The sequence below is a fragment of the Alternaria novae-zelandiae genome (genome assembly GCF_023758075.1).
Source record: "Alternaria novae-zelandiae strain BMP 2774 chromosome Unknown scaffold_11, whole genome shotgun sequence".
In the NCBI taxonomy this organism is placed as follows: Eukaryota; Fungi; Ascomycota; class Dothideomycetes; order Pleosporales; family Pleosporaceae; genus Alternaria; species Alternaria novae-zelandiae.
In genome coordinates, this window is record NW_026056971.1 from 820,905 (window position 1) to 841,281 (window position 20,377).

The window sequence follows — 20,377 nt, forward strand, 5'->3', positions numbered from 1 at the left end:
GTTGATAAGATATACTGGGGAGAGCTCTAATATGTGTTACTAACACGTCCGTGGACTGTCGAAGTACCAAACTGGAAGAGACGCCCTGAAGCTGTGCGGCGTAGGATTGGAAAAGGGCTGTCGCGATTTATAGAATTGCCGTTACGATCTAATATAGTAGCATGAACTTTGTCCGACCGGAGTTTGGACTGTGGATGGGTAGAATGGAAATGAGTATAGGGTTCCTCGGTTGGCCTGCGTGTGAGGTGTTGATGTCGTCCTGGCTCAGACGATTGGTCGTTGGATCTGAAGACTTTGGCGTGTGTACGCGTGTTCTTGGTATATCGGATCGGCATTTGGACTGTGAAAAAACAAGAGTGCTGTCATGCAATCGGCGATGAAAACGTTGTGTGTTGAGATGGCAATACATTGTGCAGACTAGATGAGATTAGACTATGAATATTCCCAACTGACCACAGGGGAAAGACATGTCTCAGACCGACAAACAGCCTGATTAGCTGTAATAATCTTCCATTGGTCATGTGTGGGATACTCCCGGGATGCGGTACGTAGAAGAAATCTAAACCTCGTGTAGATTGCCGTAAGTAAGGTATTAACGCCACCAGAGATGAACGCCTATGCGTGAATCCCAATTTTGGATGATCGGACGCGCCAAGTAGTGTGGTTCGCGGGCCGTCGTAGACTGTACAAGAATTACGAACTTCCTCTTCAACACTCAGCGCCGGCTTTTGAGTCCAGCCCGAGCAGCTGTTGATCGTCGCTCCGGTTTCGATTCGTCTCCGCTCTCCGATTCACCGTCGTCCAAGTCATCGCTCATAGGCTCTGACATGTCTCCGCCCTCGTCATCATCCGTCTCTTCTGCCTCATCGTCGATGAGGTCCTCGTCAGAACCTTCACTACCCTCGTCGGAGACGTCATCCATCTCCATGTTCAGGCCCATATCGTCCGACGAGCTTTCATCGTCCTCCTCCATCTCGGGGCGCGATCGCTTCGGGGTTGCAGTGGCTCCCTCAATCGACTCGTCATCAGAGACGTAATCGTCCTGTCCCTCGACGTATACCAGTGCTTCGTCCGCATCGTCGTTGGCGGCTTGGTTCCGTTTCCTGAGGTCAAGCTGAGCTTGTAGCATATCCAGACGACCCTTCAATGACATGAGCGGCATCAGCCCGCTCGAGCGTTCCTTCAAAACTTTGTTCAGTGCGGTGAGTTGCTTGACGATTTGGGGCTGGGAAGCGAGGTATCCTCCGTGGGCCTATCAGGTAAGTGTTAGTCGATGCTTTTTCCATTCGGAGGCGGGCTGCTTACGGCAAGACTCCATTGTACCCAGGCCATCAACATGCCTGCTCGACCGGGACTTCGGTGTAGCCTCTCAGCCAATCTCTGCAGTAGTGTTCCAACCAACGGCGATGGCAACCGTTCGACGGTAGCGTAGACCGACTCTACATCGACCACCTGAAGACATGAATCGAGGAGCTCCTTGTCGTTGGTGCGCAGGGCTTGAGTGAGAACGGTGCCGAGAGAGTTTGCATTCGGTGGTGCAAGTGTGCGGTTCTTTGTCGCAGTTACTGCGCGCTCCGGGTTGGGGTCGAAGGCGTCTTCGACGCTTATAATTCGCGACTCTTGGACAGGCTCAGGGCCTTCTGCGCGTAATCGGTCCCCGAATGTGAGCTCCTCCGGTTCCGCGCCATTCTCGTCATCCGCAGCAGCGTCGTTCTCAGCATTGGTCTGTGTGGGATCTTCTTGCGCGCTGTCCGAGTCGTCATCGCTCTCTTCCTCGGCGCTGCTGATCTCTATGACGTCCGCGTCCACCATGTGCGCATCGGCAGGTCCTTCCACAACAGCAGTGGCGTCGTCGACTCGGTCTGCCTGCGCATTCTTGACACCGTTTATCTTCGCTGTGGGCTTGGCTGCATTTCCATTTACTAAAGCTTTGAGACCATTTTGGCGGACTGTCGCAGGCGATTGCGCCAACTTGGGTTTTTTCGCAGGCCGGCGGTCGCGATTCTTCGGGGTTGCTACGGCGGCGGGCATTTTCGTGAACACCGGTTGTGTCGATATATCGCAGGCGGCGCGTGTCGAAGGCTTCACCGGAAGTTTGTACAAGGCTGTAATGTTGCAGCCTGAAGCAATGCGCAAGATGCGAGTGGTCGCAAAAAATTTGGGAAGAGCGAATTACCCACCTCTGCACGCACGGGCCTTGCGGACAGGGATCATGGCGTAGAGCTGTCAAGCTCGCGGCGACGCGTTCACGGCGCCCGTTGCAACAGCAGATTCATCGGCAAGGAAGCGTGATAGTCCAAGTGCATCTCAAGAATGCAACAGAACAGGTAAACAATGTCCAGACGCGGCGTTGCGGACGCGCATAGTCAAGAAGTCGGCAAGGACACGTTCCCTTCGAGGCTAGTGCACTTCAGGGGCTGCTCTGAGGCTTGGCTCGGAGATGGAAGGGCCGGGCTACTTAACCCCAATGCCTCTCCTCTCGCGTCTGTCTTCGACGTTCTTGAGTCCATTTTCCTGATCTGCCTCCAATCAATACGCGCCTGCTCCCGATCACCCAACCTTACTCGCACTCCCCCGCCACACCTCATCACCCGCCCAAGGCCCAGTATATCGCGTCCCAAGTCTAGGCGGCTGCACCCACTTCACCCGACATAATTAATACGCGCATCCATCCCCGTCTGTCTGCATCCGCATCCGCTGCACACTAGCCCTCACCGCCCGCCGTCTGCGCTCCCAAGCCGCCGTCACCATCCGTGCACCACATCACCAACGTTTGTGTTGTTGTCGCACATCTTGAGAGGGCGCACAGCTGCACCACGCCGTTATTGCCTCTTCCTCTACGCGCTTGGCCCACCACAACAAACGCGTCGGCGCTATAAAGTCTGACTCATCACCGACTGCCGTCGCCGCCCTGCTACCTCGCCGCCGCCACCGTCTGGTACGTAGTCACGTGCGTTTCAGCCTCTGCAACATATAGTCCGCAGCTGCCCCTCCTCATCCCTCGCGTCACTGCACCGACGCTAGCCTCACTTTGCGACCCCACCTTTACCGCAAACGCGCCCATCCCTCCCTCACTGCCGTGTCCGTCATTAACACGCGTATACTTGCGCAGTCGCGTGTGCCTAAAGCGGAAGTCGCTAACGATCCAAGATTAGCAACAACATCAAACACACCATATACTCTGTCAGCCGCGCGCAAACCCGTCTTTGACTTTCATGGCCCCATGGCAGTAATGACATCACCTACTGTCGACAAATCCTCCCTGGACCTTAAGGCGAGCGCTTTTGCGCCGGCAGACGCAATGGCAGTGGATACCGAGGCAAACGGGTAAGTCGCTCTTCCCTTCACCTTCATTCGCCCCTCCTCTCTCACCTCGCGCAACCTACTAATACCTAGTAGTGTTCACGATGTACTCTTCGACGAACCCGACTCCAAGACCACCACCATCGACGATACAACCGCGCAATCAAAGCCCACTACCAACGGAAATCACGTAGACATGGACGAGTCAGCGCCTGCAGTTGAGCCCACCACCAACGTATCCGCCGGAATCGATGGTGTCGCACAATACCTACCTGAGAACCAGGATAATAATTCGCTGTTCGGCGACTCGGATGTTGGTGCCACGGTAGCGAACGCTGTCGAGGCGCCGACTTCAGACGTACGCGATGAGCCAGCGACTGCAGAGGAGCTCTCTTCAGCCACCCAGGCAACAGGCGCTAGCACTCAGGAAGTGCCCGAAACCCAGTTAGCCGACAAAGACGAAGGCCCGACCGAAGATAGTATGGACACCACCGCTGATGCGCCTGAAGAGTCGAAACCCTCAGAGTCCTCCGGAGCGCCTACCAAGCCAATGCACGACCTCACGATCAAGACCGATGGCGATGCGGCCACTGCACCCCAATCCGTTGCCGCTCAATCACCGGCGATCGTAGACCGGGAAATGGAGGATGCCCCGTCCTCTGGCAAGGTGCGCCCCCGCGAGGATGACGATGACGACATTCCCGACGCGAAGCGCACCAAGACTGAAGAGGAGGCCCAAGCCGACTTCAAGCTGCCGGAGTTGCCGAATCAGGCAGAACAGGCCAGCGTAAATGGAGGTACCCCGGGCCCGACATCCGACTCTGCGCAAGAAGCATCTGGCGTCCACAAGGCTGTTGATTGGGAAGAGTGGCCCACCACTCCGATGACGGATGCACAGAACAGGTTTCTTCTTGAGCGGATAAGGAACACGAAGAAGATCAAGGTTTCATTAGCGTTCAAGGATCCTGTTGACCCTGTAGCCCTCAATATCCCGACTTATCCCGACATTGTCAAGAACCCAATGGACTTGACGACTATGGAGCACAAGCTGAAGGACAAAAAGTACACTTACGTAAGGGATTTCATGGCAGATCTCGATCAGATGATCACGAACAGCGAGCTTTTCAACAACAAGGAGCATCCTGTAACGCAAGCAGGTTACAACCTTCGCGCCTACTTCTTGAAAGGCATGGGTAAGATGCCCCGAGGCGCTGCTGCGGAAGAGCCTCCAAAGCCAGCAAAGGCCAAGAAGCCATCAGTGAGCACTTCGCAAAAGGCTCGACGTGAGTCTCGCGTTGCGCCGCCCAACGTCAAGTCTCCTGCTGTCGCTACTCCGGCTGCGACTTCGCCTCAGGCTGCCTGGCCTCTTCAGCAGGACGGTACTCCACTGATTCGACGTGATTCGTCCACCACTGACGGTAGGCCAAAGCGAGAGATTCACAGGCCGTCGAAGGATTTGCCGTACACCAACGCAAAGCCGAGGCGGAAGAAGTTCCAACAAGAACTCAAGTTCTGCGAGTCTGTCCTTACCGAGCTCATGAAGCCAAAGTACAGTGCGGTCACTTACCCATTCATCGCTCCCGTAGATCCCGTGGCACTCAACATCCCGTCCTATCTCAAGATCATCAAGAAGCCGATGGACTTTGGAACGATCGAGAAGAACCTGAAGAACGGTGTCTACCAGAGTGCCAAGGACTTCTACGCGGACGCGCAATTGGTTTTCCACAACTGCTACAAGTTTAATCCTGAAGGTGATGCTGTCAACCAGATGGGACACAAGATGGAAGATCTCTTCGAGAGCTTGTGGAAGGAGAAGGCGGACTGGCTTGCTCAGCATGCGCCTGCTCCTGAACACTCGCCAAGCGACCTCTATTCCGACGAGGAAGATGAGGAAGACGAAGAGGAGGAGGAGATAGACCCTGCTCAGGCGCAGTTCCTTGCAATCCAACAGCAGATTGCTCAACTAAACGCCACAGCGCAACAACTTCTGCAACAACAGACGGGTGGCAAGCGTACTTCCCCCAAGTTGCCTGGCAAGAAGAAGAAGGCTGTGGCGCCACCAGCAAAGAGGAAGAGTCTTCCCCTTGCGGTGCCACCTCCTGCCAAGCCCATCAAGACTGCTCCGGTCAAGAAGGCAAAGGCTCCTGCGCCTCTGAGTTTCGCCCAGAAGCAGGAGATTTCAGAGGGTATCAGTACGCTCGGCGATCTCGATATGCGTAAGGCGGTCCAGATAATCAGAAACGGCTGCCCGCACCTTGCTACCGTGAACGATGACGAGATGGAGCTCGATATGGACGAGATCAACGATGATACTCTCCGCGAGTTGTTGAGGTTTATCAAGTCTCTGCGTAGCTCTAAGGGAGGTGCCGTGGTCGATGATGACTTTGAACCGCCGAGGCAGGTCTCGAAGCAGGCGGCGGCCCGACCGAAGAAGAACAAGCCCATGGGCAAGAGCGAGCAAGAAGACAACATGCGCAAGATCCAGGAGAAGCTGCAGTCGTTCCAAGGCGGTGCGTCGGGATCCAGCCAGTCTCCACCTGGTGAGTCGTCAGTACGTGCACGTTTCAATCACCCACTAACCTCTGCAGTGCATGATGCATCCAGCGATGATGACGATAGCGGCTCCGAGAGCGAGGAGGAGTGATCTTCCGTCAATAAGCCCTGCTGTTCTCGTGTGACGCCCTGATTCGATGATTGGTCCAATCTCTTCTTCTTCTTGACATGATGGAACGTGGGCGTCTGATGGCAGGGAGAACTGAGGCAATGTCAGTGCTTGCTCAAGTCGGAGGGCGTCAACTCACCACCAAACCCATACACAACAACCCACATCGATTGTATAGTATTCTCTTGCACACCGACCACACCCTAGAGGTGCCATGATCATGGTACCAATGCCGACAACGGATTACGAGTGACGAGGTTTGTCTTTTTAGGTCCCTTTGGTCAAAGGCATGGGCTGTAAGCCCCAAGTGGCACTTGGCGTGGAGGTTCGACTGAAAATGGAGGACATGCGAGTATCCTTTTGCTGTATGAGTATGCTGCTCGGGTAGGCAGCCCAGAACAAAATCCAGATAATATTGCCAAATGTGCGCTGTGCCTCGGCGTGTGATGTTCCACGGTGCTTGTGGTCTTGGCTCGGCAGGCCTCGAGAGTGGATGCCAGTGGATGCCAGTGGATGCGGCGCAGTTGTGGAGCTGGCCGAAAGGGATAACCGCTATCGTGTGTCGCTTCGCCTGTATGGTTCTTTCGCATATCCATGTGTGTTTTCAAGGTAGCCCGTGTTCCCTCAGGGTGAAGGAGCGGCCACTGGATGTTCGGGGGAGGGAAGTTCCGAGGGGTGACCATGGTGATGGCGGTACTCAGGGCGCGCACATGGCTAGGTATGCTTCTGAGGACGATGGACTGTAGCACTGTCAGGCTCGGACGCTGTAAGAGGGAGATCAGATACTGTACGCTGTGTTGGGCGCCTCGCTCAGGCAGTGACCCTGACTGCGACGTCGTGTGACGGGAATAGACAGCGACGCCATAGAGGAAGGCGCGATGGGCGAAAATGCTGGTGAACGGTAGTGTGCAGTGCAGAGGCTGGGGCGATAGTAAGAACGTAGGCAGTATGGCGGGCGACCCTGAGACAAGCCCGGGAGTGTGAATGCCCTGCTGCTGTGAGTGGAGGCGGAGGGTGGGGATTCCAGCGGGTGACTGACATAGAGCGCCGGTGCTGCGGTCGACGCGCTAAGCTGTGCCTTTCGCGAACTGCCATCCCTCCCAAAACTTCGAGCTCAAGACACCCCAAACAACGCGCGCCCAGCTGTACATACCATCACCACCCTTCCCACGCGACTGCCGTCGACACTCTGATTGCGAATCTTTGCCGTTCCGTAGAATTGAGCGCTTGCGACACGAAAATGACGACTGTGCCAGTCAGCGAAGTCAAGAGCACGCACGATCGCTCATCCAGAACCGCGGCGCATTCCCATATCAAAGGACTAGGTCTATCAAGCGATGGACGCGCTACTCCCTCAGCTGGCGGCTTCGTCGGCCAAGCTGCAGCACGAGAGGTACACGAACCCTGCGCACTCTCGTTCAGCCTGGGTACTAACAAGCGCAGGCATGTGGTCTAGTCGTCGACCTCGTCAAAGCGAAGAAGATGTCAGGCAGAGCCGTGCTGCTCGCAGGTGGCCCCGGAACCGGCAAAACCGCATTGGCGTTGGCTGTGAGCCAGGAGCTGGGTACCAAGGTCCCATTCTGTCCGATTGTTGGCAGCGAGATCTACTCTGCGGAGGTCAAGAAGACCGAAGCGCTCATGGAGAACTTCAGGAGAGCGATAGGTGCGCATTCACTTGATCCATGGACACGGACTGTACTGATACATTGAACAGGTCTTCGCGTGAAGGAAACCAAGGAGGTCTACGAAGGTGAAGTGACAGAGCTTACGCCTGAAGAAGCCGAAAACCCGCTCGGAGGCTATGGCCGCACCATTTCGCACCTCCTCATCAACCTCAAGTCTGCCAAGGGCACAAAGAAGCTGCGACTCGACCCATCCATATACGAGGCCATACAAAAGGAGCGCGTCCGTCTGGGCGATGTCATCTACATCGAAGCCAACACGGGAGCCGTAAAGCGCGTCGGACGATCGGACGCTTACGCGACTGAGTTTGACCTCGAGGCGGAGGAGTACGTCCCAATACCCAAGGGCGATGTGCACAAGAAGAAGGAGATTGTTCAGGATGTTACCCTGCACGACCTAGATGTCGCCAACGCGCGGCCGCAAGGTGGACAGGACATCATGAGCATGATGGGACAGTTGATGAAGCCTAAGAAGACTGAGATTACCGAGAAGTTACGGTTGGAGATCAACAAGGTCGTCAATAGGTATATCGACCAGGGCATCGCAGACCTAGTACCCGGTGTGCTCTTCATCGACGAGGTAAGACATCACTCCTTGATTTATGGGCCCGACTAACACGCGCAGGTTCACATGCTCGATCTCGAGGCATTCACATTCCTGAACCGCGCTTTGGAATCCCCTCTGTCACCTCTTGTCATCCTCGCATCGAACCGCGGCAACACACATATCCGTGGCGGAGAGAACCTTCCTCCTTCAGCGCACGGTATCCCGACCGATCTCCTCGCGCGCCTGCTCATCATCCCTACACACCCATACGGACCCGCAGAGATTAAGTCGATTATTTCCACGCGCGTCACAACCGAGAAGCTCAACATCTCTGCGCCTGCGAAGGAGAAGGTCAGCGCTCTTGGTGAGAAGATCAGTCTGCGATACGCGCTGCAACTTCTCGCACCCGCAAGTGTACTGGCAGAGGTCAATGGCCGGGAGAACAAGCAAATCGAGGTGGACGATGTGGAGGAATGTCAAAGCCTGTTCTTGGACGCAGGAAGGAGTGCGCGAGCACTGGGCGAGACGAATGGATACATTTCGTAGAGGTTGTGCTGCAGTTTGTACGATAGCCTGGCGTTTGGATGCAGAGAATGGTGGGCGTTTTCACCCAGGGACGATGGCTTTCTTAAAAGTTACACGCAACATGTACTGGGTTCTTTCGATATCACGATAATAAGTCGGAACTGTACTTTCAGATTTGTACGAGACTGTGATGCATGTCCACGATCTACGAAAATGTGACCTCCGTTGCCACTACAAGGCTCCGATTGGCTCCGTACGAACCGCGGCCCAGATCGACAGTCAAGAAAGTCGTCTTCGCCATCGACTCACAAACAACTTTCGCTCCACACGCTACATACCTCATACAGCCCACATAGCTCACAATAGATTGACTACCCGTGCAATCTTCCACCATGGCCGCCACAATGCGCACCATCACCCGCCTCCCGCGCCAGCTCTCCCGCCGCACCTTCAGCATCTCCACTCGACATGCGCAAGCACCTTTTGGCTCGGGCCCAGCACCACCACGCCTCCCAAAAGAAGACCAAGAAATCTTCGAAAAGCTCCAAAAGCAAAGCACCGGCGCCTTCAGCACCCCAAAGGACATCGAAACACCCACCTCCACCCCCAACATCCGCATGCGCATCAACCAGTCGCCGGACTCGTCTCCTACACCCGCGTCTCCTGCCTCGTCATCCCGACCCCAGATAAACCAGTCGCCTGATAGTGCTAGTAGTGAAGGACCGGAGATTAGATTTGAGAATGGCAAGCAGATTAAGAAGGGAGAGGAGTTCCATCCTAATATGAGGAGAGGGGCGCCGCCGGAGTTTGAGGGCGATGTCAATCCTAAGACGGGGGAGGTGGGCGGACCGAAGAATGAACCGCTTAGGTGGGGGAGTACGGGGAAGACGGGGGATTGGAGTTATAATGGGAGGGTTACTGATTTTTGAGGGGGTGCGGAGAGAAGAAGTGAACGGGGGAGTCGAGGGGATTGAGTGGAAGGAGTATGGATGATGTGGATATGTATATCCTGGGGAGGGTGAACAAGACGTTCGATTGTGTTCATGCCATTGTAGGGAGATGGAAATATATGCGAAGACCGATGAGATGACACATATAACTAGTTGCCTTCCAGATGTAACGCATTTTGAAATGCATACATGTGAGAGCTCGTGCCTGCGCCTACCCTAAACAATTCCGCGTTGTATGGAGTGGTAGTGAATGAGCGGATATCTCCCAGGAGTGATTGAGTGAGTGCCAATGCATATTATTTCGAAAGATGCATTCGAGTATCTTTCGAAATATGATAACCCACAAGAAGTGTCGATTGTACTAGAAGAGGGCAAGCGCGTTGGACAGTAGCAATGCCATCATAAGAGAGACACCATTCCAAATGCATTTGAGATCAACTACACTGCATACAATTCGCGGTTCGTACATTTAAGAAGCGATATCGGAAGCACAGCATACTCAGGTAGATTACCGCTGCCTCGTACGGCATCCTTAAGTAAGCTCCGACTTCCGCATCTTGCAACTGCGGAACATGTGCGGAACGTCCTTTATGTGCTGTTGTAGAATGCTGAGGTATACATGGTGAGGCTTAAGAGTGGTGGAAGTTCTAGAAGTCTGGTTCAGTGGCTTGCATGGCGTTCGGATAGCTTGGAGTTCCGCGGCAGTGCACTCCCCCGGATCACCGAATCTAACAACGCTCTGGTGCTTCGATGCGGGGTTCATCCGTGCTCGGTAGACTTTCGGTTTCCGAAATTGAAGAGTTGCTGCTTGGTTCACTGTGGCTGAACCGTGGATGAAATTTATTGATGCACGACCGTTGGAATGAACCCTAATGACGCACTTAGTCCCTGAGGAGCACCATGTGTTTAGGATTAGCAGGTTTCCAGCCGGGCGAGTGCTTGAACAACACACAGTACACTTGAGATGACAGCTGACGATGCAGCGGGGCGTACCTAGGCATTCACAAAAGTTGCAATAGGATCAGCCAAGCACGTCTCGACGTGGCTTTTGAACGCCATTCGGACATCGCGATGAAGCCAAGTCTTCCACATGAGCTTGCGCAGCATCATTGCGTGCTATGATGAGGCCAAGCAATGAGCGAAAACCTTGGATTGTAGAACATGAATGTTTCCACAAAATTTCTTGAGGGCGGGTGTGTTGTGCAAGGCCATGGTGGTTTCATTCCTGTGCCCAGGTTTCAGCCGTGCTCGACGGGCGTTGGCAGGGCCGATCCTGCCATTTGGGGGGAAGCCGGCAAGGATGTCGCTTATCATCCTTGGAGTGATCAAGCTTTCGCATCATGGATTTAGCTGCAGGTCCCACATGGCTTTCTGATCATCAACGCTGGCCGCCCGCCAGCCGCTCTTCTATCGTAGATCTGATCTCATTGTTGTCGTCAATCCTCATCTGCCGTCCCGTCCAGCGCTAGCCATCATGCTGCATCTTCCCAACTGCCCCTATCGCTGTCCTCAATCCGGATTGAGTTCCGCGGGCCTCAGTCGTCCAACGAAACACAGCCCTGAAGTCGTGCAGCAATGGTCTCGGTGTAATTACACCGTCAGCGCGCGCTACGACCTGTCGGTAAATCACCCTGGTCAGCACTATCCACTTCCATAGGCCTAGGGCTACCCAGTCACGGTGTCTGTCGCATCCTCATGCATGCAAATGGTCTGGATTTCGAATTACCCTGGCTTGATGCTGTGGCTGGCGGCGGTACGTGTTGAGCAATGCAGCGATAGGTACCTAGGTCAGACCAACAACAAAGTCGCCCGGGCTCTTTTATGCCCGCGGAGTCCGCCCTTCTGTGACGTGGACCTGAGTTGTCCTACCACCGACTCAGCCCTCGAGCTTACGTTTGCTAGCAGCACGATGCTAATGTCACTGATTGTTCGCACGGTATGTACTCACACAGTGCCAACAGACGCCACCCGTGAATGCTAACGCCTCGGAAATAGTGTACCTTCGCACGCCAGTTCCCGCTATGAAACTATGATGCAATTGTCAAGTTCCCTTTGTTTTTCTATCTCGTTCCCCTAGAACACCGATCTACCATAGCCCTGCCGCACTATAGCATAGCTCGTATCGGAACGACCCTTCGGCGACAACCAGGGGCAGCGCGGCCGAACACGATACAGATTGTCAAGATACTTTGCGGCTGCCTTTCTTTCCTCGCTTTCTCACACAGCTGTCGACAATGTTTCGTTTGCTGCTTTGTGCAGCGCTTTTCTTTCAGCACGCCCTCGCATTGAAGGAGACCATCGACCTCGGATACGCGCAATACCGTGGGAAAGATATCGGCAATGGTGTCATACGATGGGCTGGAATGCGATATGCCCGCAGGCCAATCCGTTCAGATGGACTTCGATTCGCTGCACCTCAAGATCCCGAAGATGAGCGCAATGTTGTTGACGCTACAAAGGTACAGAGCGTTTTCACGGTTTGTAGACACCACGCTAACAGCAGTTTAGTTTGGACCCCTATGTATCGGCACCAAGAGCAGTCTGACAGCCGAGTTTGGGGGGAAACACTCGGAAGACTGCCTGTTCGTCAACGTCTTTGCACCAGAGAGAGCTACCAACAAAAGTATGTTGCCAGTTTACGTCTTCATCCAAGGCGGCGGCTTCAACATGAACGGCAATGCCAATTACAACGGTGCAGACTTGATTGATGCCGGCGACGACGGCATGGTTGTGGTCAACTTCAACTATCGAGTAGGGCCTTATGGATTTCTGGCTAGCAAAGAAATTGTTGCAAACCAGAGCCTGAGCTTGAACAATGGACTGAAAGATCAGAGGAAGGCACTCGAATGGGTTCAGAAGCACATTCAGCAGTTCGGAGGCGATCCGGGGCACGTTACCATTGGAGGCGCAAGTGCTGGTGGGGGTTCAGTGGTCTTCCAACTTACCGCATACGGTGGCCGAGATGATGGCCTCTTCCACGCTGCTGCTGCTGAATCTCCAGCCTTTCCGTCCATGCGAGACGTGGACAATAGCCAATGGCAGTATGATGAGCTACTACACCAAACTGGATGCGCCGATCTCAACTGTATGGCCAGCTTGGATGCGGTCATCTTTCAGGATGCTGTGCGTACTCTGCTGAAGCCTTTTCCAGGCGGCAAGAACCCACCGCTTTACTTCTGGAACCCGACATTGGACTACGATTTCATCAAAGACTTCACCTTCAATGAACTGAAGGCCGGTCATTTCGTCAACGTGCCTACTATTTTCGGTACCGCCACAAACGACGGGATCAACTTTGTGGCCAAGAGTATCATGTCTCAACCTCGAGCTCAAGACTTTCTAGTTGATCAATACCCCGGTATTAAATGGGACACGATTCGTCAGCTCTGGGATGGGAACATTGGAACCACTGGCGACGCTCGCTGGAGATCATTAACCGCCGATGTCTATGGTTATATCCGCTACAACTGCCCCAGTCTCAACATTACTGATACGTACGCCCTCAATAACACAAACCCGACTTGGCAGTACAGATGGAACGTTGGAACCGCATCGCACGTTGGGGAGCTCCTGCCAATCTGGAACAATGCCACTTCAGCGGCTGGTGTCTTTGTCCAGGCGTACTGGGCATCATTCATACGAAGTTATGACCCAAACACCCACGCTGCTGAGTATCTAGTCTCCAAAGGTTCAGAGCTACAGAGCCCGGACTGGCACTCATTTGGCGCGAGCGAAGGGCAGCGATTAAGCTTCAATGATAAGAATGAAGTGGCCATGGAAGCTATTCCCGAGACTGAGTGGCAAAAGTGCGATGCCATCGACGACATGGGTCTGCACCTGAAGCAGTAAGTCTACACCCTCTCTAACCAAGTGGCCTGTCATATACCGGCAGATTGCGTACCGATGATATTCTTGCCTTATCTAGAAGTTACGCCAAGTCAGGAACGTGAGCTAACGACGACCGTAGACCCGTATTCGACCCCACCTCTCTCGGAACTCGGCACACGCCTCTTTCATCCGCATACATGGGCGCCGCTACCATGGTCTTTAGCCTTTTCTACTGGGCTTGCATATGAACAATGCGATGGATAATGGGACGCAAAATAACAAACATTCGTACGCCAAATGGCGACGCACAACTGAGACATCTGGCACATGATGTCATTCGGAAGCCATGTCGATACTCCCACGGCTGACGCATCGCACGAAGAGAAGGCAAATGCCGGAAGTGAGCTGTATGACAGCTAGTTACACATCCGCGAGGAGGCAGTGAACACCCGAGGAAGAGAAGAGAAAGATGCATGAAGAAGAAGCGAAGGCAGAAGGCCCAGCATGAGATCAGAGGAGCTTCGGGGATGGCAGTGAATGACGGGCCGGTGCCTCGTACAAGGCTCTCTGGGCGTCTTGCTCTGTTCACTCATCAAGGTATCATTCATTGTGAATGATGGAGGCTTCTATACCCTAGGAGCGCATCGTACAGACGATGGGTTTTCACACTGACTTTTGCCCACGCGCATAAAAGCAGGTATCTTTTGCTCCAAGAAAGGCGTCTTCATCATTGAGAGCTCAATATTGCACGCATCTCCAACCCATCACACGTACCCATTTTGGAAGAGCTTTTGCAATATATAAATATCTTCTATTCACCTTGCAAGTCTCGAAACGAGTGTGAACCGCGCTCATGGACTACCCACCGCCTACAGCGTCTGCGAAAGGGAAGATGAAGGCATGTGACGATGAAATTGGCGATGAAATCTGGCCGCGCGTAGTGGACGACTCTGATGCGGCTTCTGATTTCTCTTTTGATGCGATCCCGCGGGAGCCTTTGAACCACACAGTCCCAGGGTGCACAGAGGACTCTACTTCGTACAATGTCGCTGCAAATTTGAGTGAGCCGTTTGAACAACCAGTGGCAGTACCTGTTTTCACTTCTTCCTTGCAGGAGCACTTTGGTCCACTCGACACCGACTTCTTGACGCCTCTCGTGACTAGCAACGCGACTAATCGCTCTACAAGCACCACCCCGCAACCTCGATACCACCTTACAGAGTCAAGCGCGCGTCGTCACTCAGTCGACTCTATGTCGCTCTACTCATGGGAGCAACCCGCGCCAAAACCACGCTACTACGCTCAAGCCCTGTCTGTAGAGGACCTGACAGCGCTCGCACAAGGCGAGAAGAACCACAACCTCCAAGAATGGTCGGACGAGCGCCTTTTCACTCACCATGGGGATCGCAGGGGCTTGATACCCCAGGCCATGCCCTTGGAAGAGAAGATGTTCGCGCTCGCGGAGATTGACCACGAGATGCAGCAAAGCCAGTGCACTGTAGCCAAGACGAAGGAGAAGGTGCGTAATAAATTGCACATACCTCGAATCAGGAAAACAACTGACAATACGAAGGAAGAAGAACATGTTCGCACACAGTTTTGGCAGTCTTCTCCGACATACGACTTTCGCTCTTCTATGCTGCCACCTCCGCTGCCTCGGTCAACACCAACTGCACAACCTGAGGAGTACGAAGAGCCACGCAACCGTCGCTACTCACACGCTCGTGCAGCTAGTAGCGGAGACTACTTCTACCAGCCGTCCAGCTCTCGCACAAGCACATACAACACACGTCATATCTCGCCTCTAGCAAGCCCATCAGGCCCGTCATCGTCTAGCTCTTCGAACCATGTACGCAGCCCTCTGAACCAAGAAGTACTCTTCCGCGCTAACCCAGCGACGACGTTCGACTCTTTCCTCGTGCCACACAAGTCTGGTACAGGTGAGGTCCTTGCGGAGTCCAAGAACGCGATGAAGGATAAGACACCGACGGCGAGCCTGAGCCCAAGTCCGAACGCGTTGGCGAAGGTTAGACGGTTGACGAAGATGCCGTCGATGCCGCTGCTGCGGAAGCGTAGTAGTGGTTCGTGAGGTGGGTATTTGCGTCTGGTTTGGAGAGATGACGAGGGATGTGCTTTTGTTTACGTTTTTGAACACGCTTAGATGGTTTCGGATGTACATATGAGGTCCTTCTTGATTAAAGGCTCATAGACAACGCTTGTATTAGTGTTGTATGCATAGTTTTGACGTTCACTTCTGAATTGAAGATGAGTGACGGAAGGAACGTTCCTTCGACGCGTAATGAGCCTAACACTAATCAAGGATAGCGCCTTCCACAATGAGCTGTCTCGAAAAAGCACGGTCGCCCCTTCTTCCTGTCTTAACATCCAGGTGTTCCACATCAAGACACCTTACGCTACCCGTTCTCATCTCAAGTGGACGCCGCTTATGTCTTCGTCTCGCCTTTCAACACCCTCTCATACTCTTCCTCTTCAACAGCCTTCACGTATAGCGTGACATCTTTACCAGTGTTCCACTCGGCATCGACCAGGACTTTTGTCAAACTATGGCCCCAGGAGCCTGTCTTCCGGTACTGGCTTTGAGGTTTATCCCACTTCCACAGTAACATGCGGCCCTCTGGAACCAGCTCCCCACTTTGATCACCGAGAACTGTGAAGCTTAGGATATGGGCTACAACGCTGTGGCCACCATTACCGCTACCATGGTCATCATCGCCAACATTTGCATCTAGTAATCGGGCGATCAGCTTCGATACCGTCGGTGCGTCTTGCGATGAAGCCAGGAGTTCGATCTGGCTGCGAAGGAAGTTTGCGAGATCAAGCTCGCTGACTGGGATGCGTACTTCGCCGAAGTCCTCGTGGGACTGGATGAGTTGAATTTGAGCAGGAGTGAGCTGTGTATGCAGCTGTATGCTGGGGCTTGAAGGCGCCCCGTATCTCATGATGGTCGATGATTTCGGTGTAACGGCTACGAGGAAGGTGTAAGGGCGTGTCAGCGTTGTTACATCTGAGTGCAGTTTGTAACCCTTCGAAAAGTCAGCATCGCCACCGATACGCGCTAGCTGAATTATCTCCTACCGGAGTCAGTGATATCTGGTGCGCCATCGTGAGTGTTGTGTTAGTTTTCACATGACTCTACCAACATGATGTAGGTGAGTTCGGATATATCGGCTACTTTTTAACGAAGGATGGTTGCCTAGAGGATCTGATTTGATCGATTGGAGTGCCAAGTGTATGTACCCAAACTGTCATCGCATATGCAGCACATCACCCTCGATGACTACCAGTCAAAGAGTTTATCCTCTCCGTGAAACTGATCAATGATACCGTTGCTCTCCGCCTGAATCCAGACACCCATAAGATCCACAGGCGAGAACTTGAGCCATCCATTCCACACTGTTTGAGGTCCTTCACCACCTGGACGACCACCTGCAGCGATCACTTCAGGCCCCTCCATCGTCGTCTTCATCCCATCTAGCAATTTTACAAACGCCTCCTTGGCATTGTATGCCAGTTTAAGAGAACTTACGCCTTCTGGCGGCGCATCTCCTATGGGTTCGGGGCCGTTCGCCAGACTCTCAAGCGCCTCATCATCGATGACTATACACCAGGCCCACTTTGGACCGAGTTTCTCCTCGTCGGGAATGTCGTCCTGTATTGCGGGAGGCCCAGGTTCACCCATTGTCTCCGGGAAGACCTTTTGAGCATAATGTTGGCGGAAATGCCTGCAGACAACGTCAAGCGACGCGCCAGGCATATAAGCAGCAGCATCGAGACGTAAGATGTCTATCATCTTTTGGTTGTACGGCGCGGGGTTGCTGTAACGCAGGTTATCTGTTGCGTGGGCGTAGACCTTGCGGACCACTGCATGGAAGTGCGCATCATCATCGGTCGCATCTATTGTTCATGAATACTTGCACTCGATAGGCTGCATTCTTTTCCACTGACCTGCTCTGTCTTCCTTATCTGTATCTTCGTTTGAGACTTCCTGGCCTTGTGGGCGCGTATAGGTGCCGTAAACGAAGAAGCCCCAGGTCGGATCTGCCCATCTTTCAAACTTCTGCAAGAATTCTTTACATCCTTTAACCTGGCTCTCTTCTTGTGTTGCCATACTTGCTTGTCCTGTGTTGCGCGAGCGATCGTTGGCAGAGAATAAGCGTGAGACGCGCGCAGGCTACCTAGGTATGTAGGATCGCAGGGCTTTAGGGGCGCCTGAAAAGCTGGGGGGCCTGATCGATCGGTTTTGGGCGCAGTGTTGTAGAACTGAGACCTTGCTGAATGTACCTAACATTGCGAAACTACTAGTCTACATCTGAATCCCCGTGCACTCCAATCGAAAGTCGGATTGGCTTGCGGGTTGAAGATGGCAGATAGGCGCAGGGCGAGGCCACGCCACCTGCACCCCCGCACGGTCCAGAAATCAACACTGCATTCCCTTGATCTTCCACGAACGGCAGCCTACATCGTTCTCTGGTAGTACATCAGAACTGGTGCCGGGTGTAGGCAAAGTGACTCGCTACGTCTCATCTTCGCACCAGTCGTCTCTTCCACCCAAGAAAATGACAATCTCTTCCCTCAAGTCATCCGCATCAGAAGCGTCTCTGGCGCATTCATCCCGAACTAGTTGTAGAGAGGTATTTCCGGCCTTGTCGGGAATGTTCACCAACTCCTCCGCGATGTCAGGGAATCTGTCTGCAATCTTGTCAAGCAAACATCGCAAGACTTCCAGCTTGCGTGGGTTCCGACTCTGTATAGCGACGTGGAGTGCAGTCTTGCCAAAGGGCTGGCACTTAACCCGAATAATCTCTTCTTCAGCGTTATCGATGAGCTTGAGGATTAACTCCTCGTGCGCAAATTCGATAGCAACGTGTAGGGGGAAGTCGTAAGGAACTAGAGATGGTACTGTGGGATTGGCACCCTTCTCCAATAGGACATCCACCACGTCCACATAGCCTCTGTAGCATGCTCTAAACAGCAAGGTCTGCTCCATCCGATGGACATCAACTTCGCGCCCACTGTAGTGTTCCAGCAACCACTTTGCGGTCTCAGGGAAGCCTACGATGATGGCGTTGTCGATCGCTTTCCGGTATTGGCCTTCGCCGAGCTGCTGCGACGCAGATTTGCAAGGGTTACAACGAGACAGATGATGTTCGACTGCATCAGTACACCCATGCGATGCTAACAGGACTAGTATGCTATCGTTGGAGGTTATCAATGTAGTGAGTGCAAGCTCTTCTCGCTGTACTAGTCCTGTCTCATGATATTCCAGGAGAAATTCCAAGTGACGCTCGATGATCGTTTCCGCTTTCTTGATGATGCAAGTGTCAAGAAAGCGTGGAAGTCTTTTTATTAAGTGGATCAGCTTCCCGGTCATTCTTGCATGATACACCCAGTGCTCGAACGCGTATTCTAGGAACGGGAATGTAACCTTTTCTTTGAGAAAAAGGTCTACACACTGTTCTAGAGCTCCAAAGCAGAGCTTCAGTAGAGTAAAGTGGCTCTGTTGTTTCCACTCTGATGGCTGAATTGAGGCCGAGATGCTCGAATTTTGCACCAGTCCCTCTACCGCTGGATGAGTGAATCGTATCGTTCTCTTGCTTCCCATAGTAGAGTGAACCTCCAAGAGGCCGTGAGATTTCTGTCGAATGTATCCCTCGAAAGCTTCGCCTGGTCTCCACGCATCATTCGAGTTCTCCCACTTTCTGATGTCTTTTGGACCACGTGGGCCCGAGAACGCCAGCGCATATCTGACCTCCTCGGTGGCCATTGGCAGGCGAGCTGCAGTAGCCAGCTGCAGAAGTTGAATTGTCTCAAGGTCATTCAAGGTATCTTTTTCGAGCCCGATGCTCTCGTGTCCGTAACCGGGGGACCCGACACCGCGTTCGAGCTCTAGAAACTCCCTTTCGACAATCTTCATGATGCCATTATGAGTGGATAGGTGTGCTGCCCTGACTTGGTTGATTACTCTTTGAGGCCAACAAAACTCACGAATACGATGTCTCGCCAAACGACGGAACACAAGCTCTCTGGCACCTCTGTCTTTGATGTCTTGTAGTTTTGTCCTGATGAACTCCTCCACTATGTGCTGGATGTTATCTTCGACTATGATATTGAGGGTTTCGGGTTCCTCTTCCCCATGGTAAGGATAGTGTCTCCTAGAGAGGCAGATTCTAACATCCACTCCAGCCTGGGCAGATCCACGTAGTGTTTCCCCGATGAATTCGAGGAAATCAAGGGATTGGGTAGCGAAATACTCCTCTAAGGTGCTATCACAGGCTTCCAATGCATCGACAAAGATGCGGTAGATTGATGTCGTATTCGAGAACAGGATCTCATGGATAGCGGCTTTTAGCCTGACTTTACTCCAGTACGAAGGGGAAGGTTCCAGTTGGAATTTGATCTCTTCCGCCCAACTCTGCAAGAAGCTCCTGGGCTGTACTGAAGTTAATTCCAGTAGCTGAAACAAAACTGAACAGTAAAATGCATGTAAACGGTCATGGGGGAAAGATTTGCCCGGCTCCTGTAGCGTGAAATGATGTCGAAGAACTATGTTTCCTTCTTTGCTACATTGCGTCGCTGCTTCCTTGATGAGAACAGTCTTGCCGGTACCTGGATTGCCTTTCAAGGTCAAAAGTCTGCATTCTGGTTTGCCGCTCGCGTGCCCGTCGTTCCAGGCGAGGAATTTTTCGTGACAGAAAAGCCACATCGAGGTGTCGAAGGTCTTGATATTCGTATCGAATTCTTTGGTTTCTGGTTGATAAAGCATGGTCTTGCATCCTGACAATCACTTAGTAAGCAGGTTGAAGTGAAATACTGCATTGCTCACTTTTGAACAATTCACCATATTCGGTAGACCCTAGAA

General features: G+C 53.1%; 9 protein-coding genes across 9 annotated transcripts; 5 read left to right on the forward strand and 4 right to left on the reverse strand.

Moving 5' to 3' along the window:
* Positions 1-715: 715 nt before the first annotated feature.
* J4E88_006038 (uncharacterized protein) lies at positions 716-2,031 on the reverse strand (the record flags this gene model as incomplete). The annotated part of the gene is made up of 2 exons (XM_049399669.1): positions 716-1,252; positions 1,306-2,031. 2 exons carry the CDS (start codon positions 2,029-2,031, stop codon positions 716-718), a joined length of 1,263 nt encoding a protein of 420 aa, XP_049254682.1.
* Positions 2,032-3,223: 1,192 nt separating this feature from the next.
* On the forward strand, positions 3,224-5,947 carry J4E88_006039 (uncharacterized protein; the record flags this gene model as incomplete). Its single annotated transcript, XM_049399670.1, has 3 exons — positions 3,224-3,327; positions 3,400-5,843; positions 5,892-5,947. The coding sequence occupies 3 exons, from the start codon at positions 3,224-3,226 to the stop codon at positions 5,945-5,947; spliced, it is 2,604 nt and encodes an 867-aa protein (XP_049254683.1).
* Positions 5,948-7,205: 1,258 nt separating this feature from the next.
* RVB1 (RuvB ATP-dependent DNA helicase pontin) lies at positions 7,206-8,740 on the forward strand (the record flags this gene model as incomplete). Its single annotated transcript, XM_049399671.1, has 4 exons — positions 7,206-7,358; positions 7,409-7,628; positions 7,680-8,227; positions 8,273-8,740. 4 exons carry the CDS (start codon positions 7,206-7,208, stop codon positions 8,738-8,740), a joined length of 1,389 nt encoding a protein of 462 aa, XP_049254684.1.
* Positions 8,741-9,111: 371 nt separating this feature from the next.
* J4E88_006041 (uncharacterized protein) lies at positions 9,112-9,648 on the forward strand (the record flags this gene model as incomplete). Its single annotated transcript, XM_049399672.1, has 1 exon — positions 9,112-9,648. One exon carries the CDS (start codon positions 9,112-9,114, stop codon positions 9,646-9,648), a length of 537 nt encoding a protein of 178 aa, XP_049254685.1.
* A 2,255-nt stretch (positions 9,649-11,903) lies between these two features.
* J4E88_006042 (uncharacterized protein) lies at positions 11,904-13,518 on the forward strand (the record flags this gene model as incomplete). Its single annotated transcript, XM_049399673.1, has 2 exons — positions 11,904-12,128; positions 12,178-13,518. The coding sequence occupies 2 exons, from the start codon at positions 11,904-11,906 to the stop codon at positions 13,516-13,518; spliced, it is 1,566 nt and encodes a 521-aa protein (XP_049254686.1).
* Positions 13,519-14,350: 832 nt separating this feature from the next.
* J4E88_006043 (uncharacterized protein) lies at positions 14,351-15,586 on the forward strand (the record flags this gene model as incomplete). The annotated part of the gene is made up of 2 exons (XM_049399674.1): positions 14,351-15,016; positions 15,095-15,586. The coding sequence occupies 2 exons, from the start codon at positions 14,351-14,353 to the stop codon at positions 15,584-15,586; spliced, it is 1,158 nt and encodes a 385-aa protein (XP_049254687.1).
* Positions 15,587-15,941: 355 nt separating this feature from the next.
* Positions 15,942-16,660, reverse strand: J4E88_006044 (uncharacterized protein; the record flags this gene model as incomplete). Its single annotated transcript, XM_049399675.1, has 2 exons — positions 15,942-16,577; positions 16,655-16,660. The coding sequence occupies 2 exons, from the start codon at positions 16,658-16,660 to the stop codon at positions 15,942-15,944; spliced, it is 642 nt and encodes a 213-aa protein (XP_049254688.1).
* A 135-nt stretch (positions 16,661-16,795) lies between these two features.
* On the reverse strand, positions 16,796-17,626 carry J4E88_006045 (uncharacterized protein; the record flags this gene model as incomplete). The annotated part of the gene is made up of 2 exons (XM_049399676.1): positions 16,796-17,412; positions 17,464-17,626. 2 exons carry the CDS (start codon positions 17,624-17,626, stop codon positions 16,796-16,798), a joined length of 780 nt encoding a protein of 259 aa, XP_049254689.1.
* A 405-nt stretch (positions 17,627-18,031) lies between these two features.
* J4E88_006046 (uncharacterized protein) lies at positions 18,032-20,281 on the reverse strand (the record flags this gene model as incomplete). The annotated part of the gene is made up of 2 exons (XM_049399677.1): positions 18,032-19,953; positions 20,083-20,281. The coding sequence occupies 2 exons, from the start codon at positions 20,279-20,281 to the stop codon at positions 18,032-18,034; spliced, it is 2,121 nt and encodes a 706-aa protein (XP_049254690.1).
* Positions 20,282-20,377: the final 96 nt, after the last annotated feature.